General features: G+C 39.3%; 2 protein-coding genes across 2 annotated transcripts in view; one reads left to right on the plus strand and one right to left on the minus strand.

Annotated features, from left to right (window-relative positions):
• The window catches only part of zdhhc18b (zDHHC palmitoyltransferase 18b), a 29,158-nt gene extending 25,589 nt beyond the window's left edge, over positions 1-3,569 (minus strand). Inside the window, exon 1 of the mRNA XM_083900030.1 lies at positions 3,056-3,569. Within this exon, the coding sequence (XP_083756156.1) occupies positions 3,056-3,309 (254 nt within the window). The 5' untranslated portion in view covers positions 3,310-3,569. The remainder of the gene's footprint in view (positions 1-3,055) is intronic.
• A 659-nt stretch (positions 3,570-4,228) lies between these two features.
• Positions 4,229-13,501, plus strand: kdf1b (keratinocyte differentiation factor 1b). Its single transcript, XM_083900321.1, has 4 exons — positions 4,229-4,356; positions 5,007-5,946; positions 8,306-8,392; positions 13,381-13,501. The coding sequence occupies exons 2-4, from the start codon at positions 5,019-5,021 to the stop codon at positions 13,440-13,442; spliced, it is 1,077 nt and encodes a 358-aa protein (XP_083756447.1). The 5' UTR covers positions 4,229-4,356; positions 5,007-5,018; the 3' UTR covers positions 13,443-13,501.
• The last annotated feature ends 495 nt before the right edge of the window (positions 13,502-13,996 follow it).

The following is a 13,996-nucleotide window of genomic DNA, read 5'->3' on the forward strand; positions in this document are numbered from 1 at the left end:
ACAGTATCAATTTGTTGTTAATTTTATTGTACATTGGCCAATCTGCACGGAACATGATATGTGAGACCAGGGACTTATCCTGAACATGTCTGCAAAAGATGACCTCCCAACAGAAAGTGTAACGCACTAAACAGAAAGTAAAACATTACTCTGCCTCCACAGCCCAACATGCGCAGGGACAGTGCTGATAATAACGAGTATTTCGGACAGTGAATGAACGAGAGACGAGCTCAAGACGCACATGTCGAGGTTGGCGCACAACGACTCGCGCGATTCAAGCTTGAACCCGTTAATACCGCTTGCGGTGCGAGTTAACAATTGTGACTGTATAAGCTCTATCAATGTTTATTTACAGTAGGGATGCACACTATTATCGGCAGACATTGGCTTGAAAATGTATTATCAGATATTGGCAAACAGGCCGATGGATAGTAGAAAAAAATCTGCTACCTCCTTGACTTCTATGCCAGTTCCCCCTAGAGCTATTATTCATTTTATGCTTATTTACATTGCCTTGCAAAAGTATTCACCCCCATTGGATTTTTTTAACCCCCATTGGAGGACGGAGGTTCACCAGCAGGACAATGAGCCCAAACACACTGCTAAAACAACACTTGAGTGGTTTAAGGGGAAATATGTAAATGTGTTGGAATGGCCTAGTCAAAGCCCAATCTGTGGTCAGACTTAAAGATTGTTGTTCACAAGCGCAGACCATCCAACTGGAAGGAGATGGAGCAGTTTTGCAGGAATGGACAAAAATTCCAGTGGAAAGATGTGGAAAGTTCATAGAGACTTGGAGCTGTGATTGCTGCAAAAGGTGGTTCTACAAAGTATTGACTTTCGGGGGGGTGAATATTTATGCACAATTACTTTTTCTGTTATTTTGTCATATTTGTTGTTTGCTTCACAATAAAAATAATTAAAATCTTCAAAGTTGTGGGGATGTTCTGTAAATTAAATGATGCAAATCCTCAATCAATCCATGTTGAGTCCAGTGTTTTGTGAGGCAGCAAAATACGAAAATTGCCAAGGGGGGTGAATACTTTTACCAGGCACTGTATCTTGCACAATAAATATATTTTATATCCACATCTGCTGTGACGTATGAAACATATATGACGCTGAATTGGCACCACATTCGCCTCCGGTTCTCTTTAAGTTTCGATTCCACCTTAAAAAGTGCAAGTTTCAGCCACTGGGTGGCGCACTATTCTGCAGAGCAGTGCTGATCACACAGCTGCTCGCCGGGGGTGTTTTTTTTTTTCCCAAAAAACTTGCCAGCACATACAGGTGCATATAGGTACAATAAATACAAGTATGCTGGTGCGTACTTATATTTATTAAACAACACAAAAATGAAACACTTTAGAAGAACAGCATTCAATAATGTTTAGTCATTTAAATTTTGAATCATTACTAATTTTGATATCTTTTTTGTTCTGTGAGGGGGAGATTGTTGATATAAACTGTTATAATGTTACTGATATAACATAAATAGTTTTTGAATTTACATGTGAATGTGAATCTTACTGAACAGTAGAATTGTGTCCACATCGATTGTGTGCAGTTATGCTGTCTTTGTGCATATTTTATGAATTGAAATGACAGCTCTGCAGATCAGTGTAACTTTCATTTTCGCTGACGAGGTCAATATTGAACTCGGCGTCCACACATTGCTTGATGTGAAAAGCAAAGCTCTTTTGTTAACTGCATTGCAAGTTCTATGACAGTTTCATCCAGAATAACTTCAAAATTGAATATATATGGGTTGTTTGATGAATTGTACCTATTATATAGGCTATGGAATTTTGGAGAAAATCCACTTCAAAAATCAACATTTTGACGTTTTCATTGCCATATAGCTGGTGGCTGCATGCAATGAGCTAAATGTGAATAATCCTTAAGGCTATTAACTGAATGAAAGTCACTGAAACAAATGTAAACCCAATACTTCAGTAGAAGTATTACAATTACATTTTACTCACCATGAAATTAGTCCAGGCACGTTGTGTATATGAGAGGGAACTTAAACTTGTAAAGTCAATGTTGACAAAAATTACATTAACAAGGATTTTCTCCAAAATTCCACATTTAATATGGACATATGGGGCATTAATGGAAAGGTGGGGATCTGTAGTATGTGAATCAGGTGAGAAGGGAAACCTTATTTGTACATTAGGTGGCGGTGCAAATTCAGCAATTGTTGCAATAAAAACGTCAAAATGTTGATTTTTGAAGTGGATTTTCTCCAAAATTCCACAGTAAATATGGACATATGGGGCATCACTGGAAAGCCTAGCCTATATAGGAGGTACAATTAACTGAACAACCCATATATTCAATTTTGAAGTTATTCTGGATGAAACCATCATAGAACTTTCAATACACAACATATGCACAAAGACAGCATAACTGCACAGAAAAGTTTGAAGCTCACAATCGACACGGACACAATTCTACTGTTAAGTAAGTTTCACATTCACAAAGAAAAAAACTGTTTATGAAAGAAATGGAAACGTTTATCTCAACAATCTCCCTCTCACAGAACAAAAAAGATCAAAAATAGTAATTATTAACAATTAAAATGACTAAATATTACTGAATGTTGTTCATTTAAAGTGTTAACGTCAACTGACTGTCATAATCTCACGCTTCTTCTTTTCTTTATAACTTGTCTCCTCTCATGTCTTTATGTTTAGCGTTGATTTTAAATGTCTTGTTCCATTGTGTGTTGTTTAATAAATATAAGTACGCATCAGCATACTTGTATTTATTGTATCTATATGCACCTGTTTCTGCTGGCAATTTTTTGTGGGGAGAAAAAAACACCCAAAAAAACACCCAGCTGTGTGATCAGCACTGCTCTGCAGAATAGTGCGCCACCCAGTGGCTGAAACTTGCACTTTTTAAGGTGGAATCGAAACTTTAAGAGAACCGGAGGCGAATGTGGTGCCAATTCAGCGTCGTGAAACAGATGATGTTCTTTTACTGCATACATTATTAAATGACCCAAAGCACTCTCGATATATCAACAAAAAGCTCGTTTAGAACTCACTCAAATGTGAAGAATAATCCACTTGTGACGACAATAAGGCCCAGGGTGAGGGGCAGGACCCCGCTCTGCCGAGCCACCATGATCCGTCCCCCGCAGAAAAAGCGATTCTTCCCGGGGAAAACTTCCCACTTCCTCTTGGGTTTCTTTGATTGATCGGTCTCGGCACTGTCGTGACCATGTTGAGGTTGAGGGGACGTTGTGACCGTGCTCGTCGGGAGAGCCTGTGGGACGATTTGCTGATCGCAGTTGTCCATGATTTATGGTGAAGTTTGGCTGTTCTGGCTGTCACAGCTCAGTAACAGGGCTTCATCATCCGTGTCCTGAGGGGCAGCTTAGCGATGCAAAAATAACCAGCTAGTCGTTTACAAGGGCTGATGTAAATACTCCCGTCTCCCCGATGACTACGTTTAGGTAGTTTAAGTACGTCCCAAATGCTCAGCACGGATGTAAGTAGTAATAAACCATGCTAACCATGGTTAGCTTGGTAGCGCTGCCATTCAAACTGGGCAGCTTAGCCAGCTGTGGGTTATTTAACATCAAAAAACCCCAAACACCGTGAGCACTGTTCGCATGTTCGTTAGGCACATTGCACTGTTTAGCTAACTGTTTGATCAAGCTCATTCTCAACACTCTGAAAACATTGATTTCCGGTTTTTACTTTCAAACTCTATTATGTTGTTGTTATGGTCGTGGCTTTCATACCCATAGTGAACACATTTATATGTTTGTATGATGTCTATCAATATTAATTTCTGTATTTCTCATTTGTTGAACGGTCAACAACAAAATGGTAAACAATCCTTAAGTGTTTTATTTATTTATTTGTGACATATCCGGTAAGCAGCGCCTCAGTACTGCGAACTTTACCGTCAACAATGTGACCGGAAATTATTTCAAAATAAAAGTGTAAAAAATGAATACATTTTGACTTCTTATTTTAAAAACGGATGATGCATCGTTTTATTTGATTGCGGACTTCTTGACAGGTTTTATATAATTTATTTGTAGTCCACGGTATTTTATTTTCCACGGAGAGCAGGAAAACGCACAATTTTTATCGACCAAATTCATAGTCGCACTTTATTTCAACGTCATCACCGGAATTCCAAATTGTTGTTGTAACTACCTGGTGCACTTCCTCCACCATGTAGGTTCATTTATGTGGATTTTGGTCGAGAACCTGCAACTGAATGTCGGAGTTCATATGTGACATTGAAAGTGGATTAAAAGGCCTGTATTTGAATGTAGAAGAATAAACAACATCATTTCGGGGCCAGGTCGTTGGACGAAACCTGTACGCTGTAAGTTAATAAACATTCGTAAGTCCTTAAATGGAGGAGTAGGTGAGCAGGAGTGACGGGGCGCCGTGAAAGTGAAAATATACTTTTACATAATTAAATTACCTAATGTGACGTCACACGAGCGTAATTACTAAATCATATCTTTGTTTCCATTTTGTTGTTGTTGTTGTTTTTCTTATTAAACTGCACGGTGTCAAACATGGACTGCTCACTCGCAGCCGTCATGTCACTGAATGCCTATCAATCAGTCTGGCTATTTAAACAAAGTCTTTCAATAGCCACTTCTCTCTGTGTATATATACACACACACACCCATATATATATATATATATATATATAGATATATACACACACACACACACACATATATATATACATATATATATATACAAAGAGTTGCTGTATTTGTGGCTGCCACCATGACAATGACTCGCTTATCTATTTCATTTTATTTGTTTCCTGCTTTTGTATGCCCTCAATAAGAAACTAATAGGAGTTTCACATTTGTTTTAAAGACAAATGCCCTCAGGTGCTTGTCAGACATTTTTGATTTGTCATAACAAACTTTGATAGCAGTTGTTGTCAAGTCATATTGCCCAGCTCTATAAAGTAGTTACATCTAAGAGGAACCTGTTTTTTTTTCTTTTTAGAGCAAGTAAGTCATGTCTGCTGAGAACACAAGCAGTCTGAGACACAGCTCACCTGGCAGCTATAGACATCGGTCAAGCCAGAGCAGCAGCCAGAGGTTGTCGTATGAAGAGCGCTGTGTGGACCCAGTGGAAGACAGGCTGCTGACTCAAGAGCTAAAGGCAGTCCACAAAACTCTTGTGAAGGATGCAAATGGGAAGAAGTCTGAGACCTCTGACTTCATGCATGGCACGGCTGACCATTCCTCTGTGGCTCAAACCTGCAATCCCTGCACTTCCCTTAGAAGCTGCAGGAGGTTTATGTGCAATGTGCTGACCTGTGGCCTGTACAGGGTCTGCCAGCGTTCCAGTCTTGCTCCATGCCTGGTGTCAAAGCAGAGCTCTCCAGATAAACCAGAGAAGGTGAGTCTCCAAAGTATGAGCCCAGCAGATGACAAAGAGGAAGATCAGACATACTGGCTAGGGGATGTCCATATTGCTGGAGTCAAAGTGGAAACTGCAAGGGAGTATTTAGATGCAGAAACCAAATCTCTATTATATGTGCATGTGGCTGGTGGTCAGACCCAGCACAACAGTTCACCCTTGCATGATTCAATGCGATTTGATGACTGGGAGGATGGCGAGGAGGATGTAGACTCTCTAATTACAAAGAAGCTGCTGGAGCTCTACTCTGAATATCAGATTGAAGAGTTGGCCAGGTGCACCTCAGACTCTGTGTTTCTGAGGAAGAGCAAGGCCGTTAATGAGCTCATCAATTCACTGGCAGAGGAGCATAAAATGGATGAGCAAGAAGCTGAGTGCCGGCTAGTGCGAGGCATCATCCGCATCAGCACCAGGAAGAGCATGAAGAGGAGGCCGGTGCCTTTCAGGATGGAGAGGACGCTATCGGACAGTGGGAATGAGACGATGAGGGACAGCGACTCCTTCTCATGCAGAAATAATAGTAAGCCAGTTTTCCTTTATCATACATTCATCAAATTCTTTACAAAACACACATTACAACTTTACATAATTTATTAACATAATAATTAGGGCTGTCAAAAGATTACAATTTTTAATCAGATTAGTCACAGGGTAGCTGTGGATTAATCACAATTAATCACAATTAATTAACCATTCGTAAATATGGCAGAACAATTCAAATTTTCTCTTTATACTGTTGTAGGAACGGAGAGATAAATAAAGTATGTGAAAATATAAATGTGAAGAACAATAAAGTACTGTAAAGTACTTTAAAAAAAAACATACAAACTAAAGAGAAAATATAATACTGTGAATAACTTAAAAGAAAACTTAAAAAAAAGTATACATTGCACTGTAAATAACTCAAGTTAAGTAGTTTTCTTGGGGGAACTAAACCCACAGCAGGGCATTCCTCATCAGCACCTTTGAAGCACTGCTTCTACTAGTTAGCGTTAGCGTCAGCTAGCATTCTGACGCTACTGTTAGCTGCTGTTCAACTGTCTTTCTTTCTTTCTTTCTTTTTTCTTCCTCTTCTAACTTCCTGATTGATAACTCCTCTTCATTTTCCTTCAGCTTCATTTACAACTTGCAGAACGATAACTTCCCACAGGTTAACGTGAGGTGACGTGGGGCCCCTTTAGGGAGGTTTCCTACTGAGATGTCATTGCAAATCAACCATTGTTGTTTAAGGGGGACGGGGATGCAGCTGCTCACTGATGCATTTAGGCAACAGCCCTCAGGCTCAGAGTGTCGGGTGCCCCCTATTGGCTCTGGGCCCCAAGCAGTTGCCTGTCTTGCCTGTTCATAAACTGCAAGTCTACCCGTAGCGCAATGAAAGTGATAATGCGTTAAAAAAAATGACACGTTAATTCCACAAATGAATCATCCTGCGTTAACGCGTTAATTTTGAAAGCCCTAATAATAATATAACATTGTAACATAAGCACAATCAAAACACAACCTGTACATGTTGATGTGCCCCCGATTTCACGTTCAGATTTTGTGATATTGTCTCTCAAAACTCTCGCTCAAATTTGCTCTGCTCATGCTTAAATTGTGTGCTCACTCTCAGTTATATTGCTGCTCGCGCATATTTCCTACAGGTATTTTACACACTGCTCATCCACACAGAACTTGCATTTTGGGAGCGCTGAAACACAATTTTTGGAAAATGGATCCCAGAGTGGAAAAATCTCAAAACGCTAACCTTGCAATTTTGTATATTCAAACACAGTGAAAACAATTATGTAGTCTTCATCTCCTGTGCTTGCATTTGTTGTAGCTATCTTTGTCGTAGTCTTTGTCATCTTGTATTTGGAGATTGTTTGGTCTATTCACTTTAAATTAAGTTTTATTTTCTTTCCTTAGTATATGATAATAATAACACATGTAATAACCTGTGTTAGTCATACCATCAACCATCATTGAGAAAAAATTAAGACAATCAGAAAACTTAAACCAAATAGTTTCCTTGTGTTTTCATCGCAGTGAAAGACAGATTTATTTTATTATGACTATTATTATTATTATTATTATTATTAGACAATTCATTATTTTCACTGCGAAAGTGACTCAATAGGGATTACAGCCCATCAACTGAAATCATCAGTACTGTCTCAAATAGTTTGAGAAATGTTAACATTATCATGGTTTTTAAAACCAGAAATAAAATTCAACTCCCTGTTAACGTCTATTTGATCCTGTCTTGCCTGAACCAATATGGTGGTGTGGTTCAGGGGTGGCATACAGTACAGGTGCATCTCAATAAATTAGAATATTGTGGAAAAGTTCATTTATTTCACTAATTCAACTAAAATAGTGAAACTTGTGTATGATATACATTCAATACACACAATCTGAAGAAGTTTAAGTCGTTCGTTCTTTTAATTGTGATGATTTGGCTCACATTTAACAAGAAAGAAAATGAGAATATGGTGAAAAAGTTAAATATTGTAACTTTATAGTGTCACATTCCAATCAGCTAATCAACTGAAAACACCTGCAAAGGTTTCCTGAGCCTTCAAAAGGTCAGTTAATTAATATTTTTCTAATCGATTAAATTCACAACTGTCAATGTAACCAGCCAATTGTTAATCATTGGCATGTTAAAAATGATCTACTGTATTATCACTACTATGTTCTATTATCATTAAAATAACAGATCATATCAGTGTAACTAATCTGTTACGATTCTAAACAGCATTGCTGGAAATAAATATTTACATCCAATAAAACATCTAAAGGACAGCATTTGTCTCAAATTCCAGAAATGTCAATGTTGCCTTTGTTGAACTGTTTTTATGCTAACCATTACTCTCATTTCTCACTCTGTTGTTAAGATGACTACAAATCAAATCCAAACATCCAAATATCAGAACTGACCTCCTCTGATAAGTGTGCAAGGGAGATGTGGAGAAACAACGGAGGTAAGAAATAAGTCTATATTATGATACACATGACTGATACATCCAGAACGTTTACACTCACGTTTAATCAGAATAAGATCTATAACCACTGCGCAAAATATAGCGGGGGTGTATATGAGGGGGCGGGCTAGACCCCCTGAAAGCCAATCAGGCAACATTTGAGGGTGGGATCTAAAATTAAAAAAAATAACCTTTTGTGTTAAAACTGAATTGATCGTGTCAAGTTTATGTTTAAGTCCACAAATTGTTCTATTCTTGGCTGCACAGTGCAGCACAGAGTTCTACACAAACTTACAGCCTCAGGGGATTCATTTTATATATGACGTCAATGTGCTGGCTAGAGTCAGCAAATTATCTCTTTTCCAAATGCACAGTGCTGTTAGCTGCCGGAGCCTCAATGACGCTGACATAGTTTCCTGTGTCTCATTTGCATTTAAAGAGACAGGCATCTCAAAACCAACCATTCTCAACAGGGCTGTTTTGGCAGAGTGATTGAATTGCTATGGTGCTTCATCTTTAAGGTATTTTGACCAAAGCATGTCACAGACATGTTCATTAGGACACCAGGGAACTACACTCAACAAAAATATAAATGCACGATGAAAAACTTGTAGTTATTGTTATGTGACAAAACAGAGTAACTATCCAAAAATAACATTACAACTTTTTCAATAAAGTTGCTTTCATTTGCGAGCATTAGGATCAATTTCAAAACAAAAGTTCTGGAGTAATGGCAGGAAGAACACAATGGAGGTTGATGATCCAAGTTCACACACTTCAATAACGTGTGTCCACCATTAGCCTCACGCAGAACGGTACACCGGCAATGCATGGACATCACCAGGTTGTCGATCGTGGCCTGGGGGATGTTGTCCCATTCCTCCTGCAGAGCCACTTGAAGTTGGCGGCCGTTCTGGGGAACTGGAACTGGAACCCGCTGGCGGACACGCCTATCCAGAACATCCTAAATGTGTTGGATAGGTGACATGTCTGGTGAATACAGCGTCATTCAGTTGTGTTGCCACAGCTGTAATATGGTGTGCCCTTTTATTGACCAGACCATAAGGAGTCTGTGTACTGGTCACGCATATTGACCACCACTCTGCCATGCTCCATGACTCTGGTGAGTTGAAATACTCAATCTGAGAATGTAGTCAATAGGAGTGGCCAAGTGACACTGGACTACTGGGTTTGAGAAAAACAAATCATTCCATAAACAAATGCATCAAGAATCTTAGCAAATGTCATGACATTCTACATTTCACACTACATATTACATTTTCAACACTACTGTGCTCTATGGGCCGCACACAATCCGGAAATAAACCAGGAAGTCAGAAACTTTTTTGGCAGCTCCATAGGAATGAGCAGAGCCAAAGGGTGGTGGCTCTATCCTGTTCTTATAATACATCCATTGCATCAAATCTACATTTGCAGTGAATCAGATTAATATAAACAATGTATGGGTTTAAAACGAATGTTATAGTAGACATATTATAGCCTATTTCTACAAGTTTACCAAGTTCCCTGGTAGGCTTTTAGGTAGGATTTTTTTATAGCGGGTGTCCTCCCTTGCTCTCTGGATACCTGGGGATGCGGAGCTTTTGAAAATTTGCCGTCAAAATTGCGCATTCTGAGGCTTTTTGAAGGACCATTATGATGACTTATGAAGTAAGGGCAAGTAACTCAAAATGGAAAAAAATTAAACTAATTAATTATTATGCTAATTCTGCCAATTCATTGTTTTTTTTTTTTTAAATCTCATTTTGTTGTTATGGCTGAGACTGTGTGTACTTACAGCACTAAAGTCAAGGCATTGCAATTATAGAGGGTGCCCCTCACCTGGAGCAGGCCTTTTTTTCTGAGCATCACCCCTGCTGACTGCACTCTTCTCCCTCTCCTGCATTGTGCGCCGCTGTAAGCGGACTCTCCGTATCCAACACAAACTGGATAATTTCTCTATGCGCAGTTGTATCCCCACATCCATACATGACACATACATAATGATCTTTATGACGAGGATCGAGTACAGTCACAATGAAATACAGGGAATCCAAGTAGATCTTAGTAAAACGTGTTGACAGATTCTCAAGAGCGCACTTTTCATTGTTTTCACTCCGTGGTTTCAATCTTTGTGAAGAAGACCTTTAGCGCTGTAATTAAGGGAATAACAGATGCAGCAGATGAGCTGATCTCTTTAATTATCTGCTCAAAGAGAGAGAGAAGAGAGTTCTGTTGCGGGGAGTTCATAATCTGCTCTGCACTGCAGGCAAGTTTCGCTTTTGCGCAAAGAGACTTTCCAGCTTTTAATAGGTGCTGTTCCACCATGTACTCACGTCTTGTTGGAATCGTTTTATTGGTGTTCCAAAGTGATCTTGGACAGACTCTAAGCGGGTATAGACAGGCGCGTGCTGGCCGCAGTTTTTTGCATGCGTCATCACAACATCGTTTCGGTGGTTACAGGGTTACAGTTTAAATTTAAATAGAGGTAAAGGTACACAAGGTAACCATTTCATTTGATTTTATTGATATTTCCTTCATTTTACAGGGTGAAGAGTTTTATTTTATTATACTGTACTGCACTTTTATTTCTTGTTTATACAGCAAATACATTTCTATTTTTATTAAAAAAAGGAAAGAGTGGTGGTGATCAGGGTACAGCAAGTGAAGTATAGTAAGTAAAATGTATCCACTGGACACGTAAATCCTCTGAGACTGGAAGTTTGTGTAGAACTCTGTGCTGCTCTGTGCAGCCTAGAATAGAACACTTTGCGACTTCCGCTCTTCCAGATACTATTGCCCTCGCCTGCACTCTCACGTTTTTTCGGGACAAAGTGCTCCGCAAGACAACAATTCCAAGAATGTCTGATTGTGATGTATAGGGTTAGGTACCTTTCACATCTGAACCGATATCGGTACCGGTACAGGTGCTGGTGCACCACACATGTAAAGCGTACAAGTTGGCAGTTTAAGTTCACCCAAACTTTCACCCAAACTTTATATACGTATAAAATACTGCTGTTGCATATACTGTGCATAATATTTTAACATTATGAACATTTGCAAAAAAAAACACCACTGTACTATAAAATCACACACACACACACACACACACGCATTAACATTTTCAGTTATCACAAAGAAAATAAAACACTGCCATCTTATGCAGAAAAAGGATGCATTGTTCACTAACAACATATAAAGAGTGCAGGTTGTGTAGTTGGGCTGTCAACGAATATTCTATGTTCGAATGTATATTCGAATCGGTTTTAAAAACAGACATTTGGAGGTGAAAATTAATATTCAAATGCGCACCTGCGACGCACTGCAGGTAAACGTTTCATTAATGTTAATATATTTGTTTCGATCACTGAATGAAGCCTGTCATATTTGGGACAAGAGTCAGGACCTTAAATTGTTTGCACAAAACTCTTGATCAGCACTCAGCATTTGTCTGTTACATCAGTATGTGTAGAGAGCGCGGGCGAGAGAGAGAGGTCTGTAGTCTTGGCCTGCCGAGGTTTTGTATTTTGCTGGCTGCAGAGATCATGAACCTGACTGGCTGCTGTCAGCGACGACTGAGAGGGGCCTCCTTGAGGGGGATCCCAATAACAGCGTCATTGCACCTTACTGCATTGACTATCAAAGGGGTGCCCATACAGTTTGTCGTTGCATTTTATTCATAAGCAGTCGTTATGCTGGCCAACATGGAAAGGATCTCCATGGATATATAATTATGTCTGTTTTACATACCCACTGGATGTAAGGGTTAGGGGTAGGTTTTAACATATTTCACAACATATTACCTAGACAAAAATAACTAAGTCATCTAATGGCCAAGACCGCAGACCTCACTTGCTCTCTCTCGCTCTCTCTCTCCGTGTCAACATGGCTTCACGCTCTCTGCGCACACAGTGGTTTAAATGCAAAAACAAACAAATGCTGAGTGCTGTGCAGCATTTTAAGGTCCCAAATATGAGAGGCTTCATTCAGTGATTGAAACAAATATATTAACATTAATGAAACGTTTACATGCAGTGCGCGCCCACTCACTGCATGGATGGGTTTTTCCACATTCAATATTAATTTTCACCTCCAAATGTCTGTTTTTAAAACCGAATATATATTACATATAACAACAAATGTTCAAATATTTGTTAACAGCCCTAAGACTGTTAAGAGTGTCATTGGATAGGCGAGACCTCCAGTCCGACTTCACCCGTTTCATGCAGGAGAAACCACACTCGCAGCTGGAGCTGCTCATGGGCGTGTACACTCAGACTCTTCGGCCAGCGCAACATCGTATCTGGAGTAAAGCAACACAGCACAGTGACAGCAGACCTTTGGCGACAGTATCCTCGCTTCGTCTCAGCTGAGCTCGAACTGCAACAGTATCTCAACTCGAGCGGCGAGCAGTGCGACAGCAGCAGGCTTTGTGTCTCACTGAACAACAAAAACGCGAGCAGTAGAGTTGAGCTGAACTGTGCTAGAATGGAAAAGCGCCAATAGGGGCAAAATCTTTCCTGTTCCATTATGCCAAACTGTCTCGTACAAAAATAATGGCAGATGTCTACTTGGATGTTTTTGCTGAAAATGAGGTCTACATTATATGTTGAGGTAAGATTATATGAGGTGCTCCATTTCAGAAAGTATGTACAGTACGTTCTTTTTGCCTTAAATATTCACCTCATCATCTTTCACAGTTTGCCGTCGGTATGGCACAATACATATTTTTTGCAATATATCACCCTGACATGAGATACAATCATCAAGCACCCTAAACATATTCAGCGACTGTTTTTAGTCCCCAATGTCACCACTTCATGACTCCTCACAGTATAATTTATCACAGAAACATTAGCAGCCTACAGCAGTATAATTGCAAACCATTTGTGAAAAGAATGTGCAGTAACTCCTGCCAATCCTGTACGATTGCCACCCCTAGGTTCCTGTTTCAAGACTAATAACAGTTTTTTGTTTGTTTTTAGGTTCTAGCTCTCCAACATCTTACTCAGCCTCCCACACAGAGACTAACTCTTCAGGTGTCTAACGTCTTCATTCCTCAGCTGCACACCACCAGTCCATGCTGATTTGACATGCTGTGTCCACAAGATCACATATTAGACATTGAAAGGGGACTGACATGCACAGGAATCTCCAGCTGTACCATGGTATCTCTGTCAAGACCATGGCTTTGCTATTACAATTTCTATTGTCTGAAGGACTAAAGTGAACTCAGGTCTTTGGTAAAAACATGTGTATATTTTAAGAACTGCTTGATTCATGTCTTACAGGCCAGTATCACGAGCAGCTCATTCATAATAAACATGGCAATTAACCTCCCACCCGTGAAGGAACCGTTTATGAAACCTGAATCTCAAATTATTGAGCTGTTTATTATGCAACGGATATTTAAATTTAGTTCTGACATGAAATTGTGATTTACTAAAAAGTACAACGGTACTATACAGTTGTCTTTTTTTTTTATAAAAAAAAGTTGTCCATATCCGCTTAATTAAAGAAAATCTATAATAATTAAATTTCACATTTATGTATATATAGTTATCTTTTCTGTTTACAAAGAGACAGTTGTAATAAAATGAA

The sequence above is a fragment of the Microchirus variegatus genome, assembly GCF_963457635.1.
Source record: "Microchirus variegatus genome assembly, chromosome: 13".
Classification (NCBI taxonomy): Eukaryota; Metazoa; Chordata; class Actinopteri; order Pleuronectiformes; family Soleidae; genus Microchirus; species Microchirus variegatus.